The sequence below is a fragment of the Atta cephalotes genome, assembly GCF_000143395.1.
Source record: "Atta cephalotes unplaced genomic scaffold scaffold00003, whole genome shotgun sequence".
Taxonomy (NCBI): Eukaryota; Metazoa; Arthropoda; class Insecta; order Hymenoptera; family Formicidae; genus Atta; species Atta cephalotes.
In genome coordinates this window covers 5,139,403-5,147,774 of record NW_012130067.1, presented here as the reverse complement: position 1 = coordinate 5,147,774, position 8,372 = coordinate 5,139,403, and the positions used below count along the sequence as shown (strand labels likewise).

General features: G+C 34.7%; 1 protein-coding gene across 1 annotated transcript; it reads right to left on the bottom strand.

Annotated features, from left to right (window-relative positions):
* Positions 1 to 3,297: 3,297 nt before the first annotated feature.
* LOC105625577 (LIRP) lies at positions 3,298 to 6,423 on the bottom strand. Its single transcript, XM_012206899.1, has 3 exons — positions 6,204 to 6,423; positions 4,061 to 4,120; positions 3,298 to 3,503 (listed from the first exon to the last, which is right to left on the bottom strand). Exons 1-3 carry the CDS (start codon positions 6,421 to 6,423, stop codon positions 3,298 to 3,300), a joined length of 486 nt encoding a protein of 161 aa, XP_012062289.1.
* Positions 6,424 to 8,372: the final 1,949 nt, after the last annotated feature.

Genomic DNA, 8,372 nt, shown 5'->3' with positions numbered 1-8,372 from the left:
CATAATATATTACTACATATACTCACAATTTCCATTGAGATTAAAGAATCAAGCGCTTAAAAAGTAAAATAGCGATAAAAGATAAAACAATTTTCGAAATTCCTTTTTAATACCTTTATAGAGAGAACTTACGAAAAATATTACATAAATAAAACAAAATTAACGTATAATTATGTATCACTTTTTACAATAGATAACGAAGTGTGCACTCGCTTTTTCGAATTTGCCATGTTACCGAACTTTCCTCACAAATCGCGACGAGATGGACTCTGCGTCAACTTACTCCGGATTAGTTTATCTGCTATTCCTTCGCAAGTTTGTAGACCTACCTATGATACGGACAGAGGAAGGAGATTTAGTTAATCGGAATAAGCGCTAAAACAAGTTCGGTGATAAAGCATAACAATATAATATACTTCGGAATGAAACGTGCTCTTACGCTAGATATGCGTGACGAGGTAAATGGCATGCGATTTAGAGATCATTCAATACGTAACGGAAAGTCAACACTATCGGTAGAAACGAATCGGTATTATATAATGTTAAACTTCTCGAGTGAATGATAATAGTGGCGAGTACACCACGTTCTTCTTGATGTTTGGTTTCACGACGCGTCTGGAATCTTAATTTTTTTCTCCTTTGACAATACGCTTATTCATTTCGTTCACTTCTTTTTTTTTCTTTCATGCATTCAGACCGTAAGTTCGGTTCGGTCATTAAATAAATCAGATTTCAGCTTGTATTCATTGTATTACCGTATACGTATTCACACCCTCTCTTATTAAAATTATTCTTTACTACATACGCTTGTATTATTGAAAACCTTTCGGTAAATACCTTTCGAGATAGGACTCATGATCTTCCCGACTTACTAAAGTTTCATTTAAACGATAGTCATGCAAACACGAAAGCGTGTTTTTCTAGAACCACGTTTCATGCTTCTAAATGAACTCACTTTTGTCGTATATCGTCATATGCGAATGCAATAATTCTCCAATTGTTATCTGACAATCGAATTTAATAAAAAAAAAATTCAATGTAAGAATAAAACATATCCAGAATTGGATATGTTTCTTCTTTTAAATACAACTTTTGAAATTGTTTTCAAAATAAATATGATTATCTTTGCATTAAATCAACGTGTAATGCCCGTTTCTACCAATATAGATCAAGATATCCTTGATGTCGTTTTTTCAACTTACTCTTCATTTTTTTTTTAATTCTTAAACCTAACAAAAATGGAGAATTAATTGAACCAAGATTAAAATTAAACTACATTAGACACGAGTATAATATACATTCTATCAATGTAGATAAACTTCCATACAGCAGATCCTTCCAGAAATATTGCAATAACATTGCAATAATGTTGCTGCTGCAAGTTCCTTGCTGTATGTTTACCTCAGTTTATTCTTTTTTTAATTTCTAGAATTAGAAAATAAGTAAACGCGAGATTAATCTACATTTGGTAGAAATGGACGTAAGTTAGATTTCTCTGCATAGCTGTACTGATATTGATTTTGCTGCATTCCGATACGAGCGATACAGTAAGATGCATGACATGAATTTACCAATCTTGGTCCTTTCCTCGAAGGATAATTGGGAATACAGGTTCTACGAATAAGAATAATATCACCATATGCAGTACAGTCGTAGATGCCCCTTAAAATCGTCACAGCCTCTGGCAGATTAAAAATAACGCAAGCTACAGTAATGTCCTATATTAAATTCGGCATTCGCTCAACGACGAACGGTGACGTCGTGTCTCCGAGCAACGATTTGTGTTCTCGCTCCCGATTGTTAAACGAATCTCGAATTTGACATAAAAAAAAAAGAAGTTACGGTTAATTAACTAAAGTTACAAGAAACTAAACTATTCGAGCTATTCCTTCTGTGCTTCGTCGCCAAAAATCACCATGCGAGTGAGACTGTATCCCTCCGATAATCGCGAAAAGATTTTCCGACGTTTCTAAGGGTACATTCCGTTTTGCGCTTATAGCGCTTGTAAGCATCATTTATTCTTGTTTAATATTTGATAGACAACAAGGATGATTTGATGCTTACAATGTATGCGTGTGAAAACGGAACGCATCCTAAATCGCGAGCGGGACATTTGCTAATGTAACAGAAAGTGAATAGTAGATACGCAGAAACTCTCGCAGGTCACGAGGTCAAAGTAAAAAAGTGCGAATATTCCAATACATTTATATGAATTGAAAAATCGCGTGGCGATATCACTTGACGCTGCCTGATTAAAAAAAGAGAAAGATAGCTCTTGAATTCACGATCGATTTCAGGCAACGCAAGCATGAAATCGCGTGACGTGCATGTTCTCCATTTTTCATGTGGATCGTATGATGATCGCTATAATTACGCGTGATCGCACATTAGATACGCGCGAACAGATCGCGATTGGTTCTATTTTCTCTTTCTCTGTCCGTTTTTATTCTTTTTATCCCATTTAACTTTTGTTAATCAGGCAAATATGGGGCGCTGATATTGTTCCTCCGAGCAAATGTCGTAAACATCGTACACAATTTAAAAGAAAATAAATTTAATTTGAGTGAGACGTCTTTTATAGAGATCATTAATAATTTTTAAATGTTCTCAATTATGAATATAGTTTGTCTATAAAACTGATTTCTGTTTCACTAAATTACATTTGCAAAAATAAGATTTATGTCTTTTCATAGACAAGGCAGAGCAGGTGAAGGAAGAACCATCTAAATTTAAAACAAGTATTTGAGATTTAAAAGATAGAAAAAATTAAATTATATCAAACAGACTTTTCATCTTTCAATCTTTCTTCAAACTATATGTAATCTGTTATCACAAATAAAGCTTAACAAGCATTCTCAATCGCAAAAATCTACATCCCACTGTCGGGCAAATGTCGTTAATTTAAAAGAAGCAGAATTACTGATGATGTCACCTTGTAAAATTAACATATCTTCGATCTCTTCGATCTTTATGCCTTCCCTCTGGTGCCCTCTCGTTCACAAGAAATCAAGAAGAAGAGTATATTGTACAATCCCGCGCACGATCATGCGTTAAAAAGTCAGTTCCATCGCAGATACGTAAAATGTATACACAATTATCACGAGTCAGTCTCCAACGTGAGCGATGATGCGATTTACCGGTGAACTTTCCAACGTGTACTGTACGTAATGTGGAATGTGTGTATGTCCCTCTATGTGTGTGTACGTGTATGGGTATATGCGCGTGAGGCGTGTATCTCTGGGATTATTCGGTTTGCATGGTGATCGAGCAGTAAAGCGGAAGTCGAAGGGTTACCAGTTACTCCGAAGCGCTTCCTCTGCCGCCGCAGTAGCTGGTCAATTCATTTATCGTACATGAGTTGATGCAACATTCCTCATGGATACCTCGACCCTGCCTTCGGTAACGCCTGCCAGCGAAGCGTCCATCTAATATCCCCCGTGCCCTCGCTCGCGGCAAGAATGGGGAAAACTCATAGGCGATTGGATAATCGGCCATTTCCATTTCTGAAAAAAAAAAACGAATCTGTAGTATCTATCGTATAACTTTAATAAATGGTAATAAACTTCAATATTGTACGTCAATAAACCATCCAAAAATTCTTGTATTTAACATAATAAGCGCTCTCATTCTCATTTATTCTGTACATTAAGTACGTGTACTAAAAAAAAAGAAATATTTATTTTTAAGATATTAAAATGTTTTATTCTTGTCTCTCCGTTTTTTAAATATTTAAACTGGGTTGTTCCACCTTTTAGTAAACTTCAACTCACTCTCTTATTTTCTTATGTTCTTACTCTTTTACTCTTTTGTTTATCCAATAATTAAAAATTATCTCAAGATAATTTATCTAAAGATGGAATAACTGGCTTTAAGACGTTTAAAATTGAAATATCTTTTATTTTTAAATGATTGCTTTGCAAAGATGTTTTTTAAACGTAAACATTTTAAGCACTGCACTTTTTTACAATCCTCTTATTTTGCGTGTGGAAAAATTTAGAAAAGTTTTGAAATTTTCGAAATCGCTTTTGATTGCAAAAACTTTTTCTCTCTAAAGTCATACCTTGGGTGCGAACGTAGTCGAAGTTGCTATCTCTGCTATCGACATTCGCTTCTTCTCGCGCTGTGAAAGAAATCAAAGTAAAACATTGTTTGAAAATCTCAAAACTTTTTTAATGATCGAAAGTAATGGAAAGGATCTTTAAGCGTAATTTATATAAGAGGAAACAAAATTTTAAAGTTTTAAACAGATTATATACGTATCGCCAATTGACACTAATTAAAAGTAACATAATATCTATGCTATAATTTCACATTCAACAATATAAATGTAACATAACAAAAGGTGTTAATAAGAATTACATTATTGAGTGTAAAATTATATAATAAAACATTACTTTTAGCAATATCGACTACGATAATTAGCGTCATTGATTGTAATATATTGTATTTATATTTAAAATCGAAATAGAATAATTTCATTTGTGCCATCATGCTTGTCTACGTTTTGTTTGACAAATTTCACGTGTTTTAAAAAAGAAAATGGGGAACCTATTTACAATGCATGTCATATTACTCGGAAAAAATAAATAACGAGAATTTGCTTTCCACAGTTATCAATAAATTGGACAGACACATCTAGATCCCAATGTTAGATTATACGAATTTATTTTATCGATTAAGCTCGATGATAAGTTATTTTACGTGTCCGAAAAAGTTCACGTTTCCACTGTAAATTTTTGTTTTCATAAAAAAAAAACTACGAGTAAAGAGTTGCTAAAAAATGTAATGTCCCCGATTGTCGGTGTATTTAAGTCATTCGACGATTATGGAGAGTGCGTCGGCTTATGATCCCACTCGGGAATACGTAATACCAGCTTACATGCATTATTCATTGGCGACAAAGTGGCGATTACTTGGTTAATTGCGGGCACAGATTGATCGCGTGCTTAATCGCCTTTTGTAAAAGACCATGCTTGAGAAGCCGTTAAAATTGAAGGGTCCGACCGATAAAAGTTCCCTTATAATCGGTGGCCAGCGTAGTCTATAATGTTCGCTTTAAACGTGAGGTTGTATCTAAAGTGAGCTATACGAATTATAGGCTGACCTCATTCTTATATTGAGCCGTTTAATTATATGTCTAGTGCAAATTAAGCCTCATTCATACTTCGAAACGAGTCACTTTAGATATGCGGGTTTAACGTTAAGAGTAATGGACAGTTCGAAACGTCAAATTAACGTGTCTGTTTATGGATGTTTTTCACCAAACATCTCACGATATCCAAATTTACGAATATCCAGTAATTTGGCATTTATGCTGGATAAGTATCAGTGCCTTTATTATAAAATATTTGTCGCATCACGGGTGACATTAATCGAGAAAGAAGGAATGCGAACGGCATTAATATTAATGACCATGTCGCCGCATTACAAATGCAAATTTTGTCACGAGGCGTCTGCCATCGAGAAATCTTCCTTAATATTATTCCTTAACTTCCTATTATTAACTTCCTGAATTATATGCTTGCACGCGCGCAAGAGCGTCAATGACATATTCCGAACGCGTGATTTTCCTCTCGCAGATCGCTTGTTCAGAAAATCAAAAAATTAAAAGGAAAGCATCAATAATGGATATTTTCATGTCTTTTAAAAAAATCGGTATTTCGTTCTCTATAAATTTTAATAATAGAATAAAACTATGCTGACAAATAACCAATTAAAAAATACTTAAATATATTAAAAGATTTAGTTATATAAATACAAATATAAATCAAATAAGATATAAGTCAAATATTTTTATCGGTCTAAATTTTACTTATAATTATTCAGATATAAAATTATTTTATTAGATTATTTAAGCCAATGTATTTAAGATTCTTAATCCTATTATCCTATTATTTGTTTCTTGTAGACATATACAATTTGAAAATTAACGGTGAAAGACGTCTATTAAGGCTGAAATAATCAGCGAATAACCGCTAGTTAAACAGTCGCTTTGAGCTATGATTATATCAAGAATGAAATACGATGCGTCTCTTGTGTCCACACATTTAGAAACATAATTGCTTAACGTTATCACGCGAAGAAAGAGAAATAAGCACAAATTGTTGCATTCAGTAATGATCTATTACTATTACATTTATCTACGACTTGATATCGGAAGCGAGTGATAAGAGCGTTTCCTCTATCGATTAGCTCAAACTCACCTTGACCACTCTTCTTAAACATGGAGTTGTACACGCCATCACAGATTATTTGTAGAGCATTCGAAAGCTTCTTGCCGCAATATTTCTGCGGCGCACTCACAGCAGATCGCTTCGAGCTGAATTGGGGATAACCATCTACCTGTGCGTTTCCTGATTCCGTCACAAGAAGCGCGACGGCGAGCAGCAGAGTCACCAGCACGTTTAATCGATTCGCGGACATCTGAAAGTGATACGATTCTCGTTTAATTACATTCAGGAAATTAAATTCATCGTCTCACTAATCTTCATCCGCTTTACTCTGCAATTAGATCACAAAGTTGCTATGAAAATTAAACTCTGAATTTCTATAAGCGGATAGAAGTACGTCAAATTGATCGATCTAGTAGACTTTAATATTTATTGTAATTAGCTTCGCTCAAGATTTGCGTTGAAGACAATTTTAGAAAAAGGAAAGAAACGAGATAAAAAAAAGGAAAAAGAAAGAAAGAAAAAAAGGAAATACATAAGTATTCCCTAAAATTTTTATCATTCTGAAGAGTGAAGTCTCACTCTTAAAGATTGAAAATCTTTTTCAAAACTGGCTCAATTTTCACTCTTTAGAGTGCGGTTCCACTTCAAAGAATTTAGGAAGTACGTTTATTAAAAGTGGGTAGAAATTGCGGGGCAGCGATCTCATCTATCAGTGTCATCACGCAGCCTTTGAGTAAACGAATAAAAATGAAGTTATCTGGGACAACAGGTCGGACAAACTGTTTACTAAAATAACGTCTCATTATACCGACATATTCAAAATTCGGACAAAGATATTCCGACGCTGATATTCGTTCGAACATATTTTTTTAGCTGTTTGTTTAGGCGACGGTATACCATTAAAGCGTAGAAACACATCATGTGATTCGACATCAATCAGACCTCGCCTTGGGAAACTCGGCGTTGCGTTCGGTTTATCGGGATTAATTGAATGCTCGCGTATATAACCACGACAGCGCGCGGCATTCCATCGGTCGCGCAGGGTGCCTCTATTTTTAGATATCTTTCACTTAATTATAAATCTTGCGATGGCGAGAGAGAGAGAGAGAGAGAGAGAGAGAGAGAGAGAGAGAGAGAGAGAGAGGAGGAGGGAGGGAGGGAGGGAGGGAGAGGACGCGTACTTTCGTCCGCGGATGTCGTATAATCGACGCGTCGCGTCGCAACGGGAGTCACCGACAGAATAAGAGAAAGAGAAATCGCTTTGTCCATAGGAGCAACCTTTGTTCATCACACGTTTACGTCAGCATAATTGCGATCTACTCCTCGATCGGACTAGTAGACCCTTTCCTTCCCTTCATTACTTTAGGGACACGAAACGCGATGATCATTTTGTGCCTTTTAATTTCAAAGATGTCCGAATTCATCTCGTTGAAGTGACCCTACGAGACAATATTCTTTGAATATGATGAATATTAAAAGGAACAAATAATATTCATATAACATTCTAGGAATATTGTGTACTCTATATGGGAATTTCGATTACATTCATGAGATAGCGCTATTTTGGAACAAAAAGATAATTGCGTGTGGGGGTATTTTAATGAGGTAAACTTTTCATGTGTAAAAGCGCATACACACACGCACATATATACACAGAGATATGGCTTCTAGGGTATTATCCTAGTTTGCTTGGGATAGGTCACCGGTGTTTCTGCTGTATCTCCTCCAAGTTCTACCAGCGACCGCTGTTATGTCTGTGATAGGATTAGAACAATGTTGACTTGTTTTGCAGGCTACGTCGCATTCGATTAGTCGCGTTATCAACGAAAATGGAAATAAGGCCAGCGGCCTTGATATGTGAATGTATGCGAGACTACGGTATAACACCGTATAATTTTACAAAACAATAATTCTACGCGATCTCAAAATATTTGGAATATTACCAATATAGGTTTAAAAAATTAATTCTGTAGATATGTATATATAGAGAATAATTATAAAATAGAAATAATTACGATGTAGAAAACAATCTGGAAAATAAACGCAGTAAGACTATTTTTCGTTAAATTTAAAATTTAAATAAAATGTATTTAGAATTATTATATAAAATTATTATTTTCTACGATATTCGATATCTTGATAATTTAGCTTTGAGAATTAAGATTCCATTAAGATGTATTTTACATTGAAATGAATTCT

Excerpts from the sequence above, each read along its gene's own strand:
- LOC105625577 (XM_012206899.1), bottom strand. The coding sequence starts at position 6,423 with ATGTCCGCGAATCGATTAAACGTGCTGGTGACTCTGCTGCTCGCCGTC. Across the intron at positions 4,121-6,203 it reads GTTTAAGAAGAGTGGTCAAG|CGCGAGAAGAAGCGAATGTC; the intron begins GTGAGTTTGAGC and ends TTTCTTTCACAG. Across the intron at positions 3,504-4,060 it reads CGACTACGTTCGCACCCAAG|AAATGGAAATGGCCGATTAT; the intron begins GTATGACTTTAG and ends TTTTTTTTTCAG.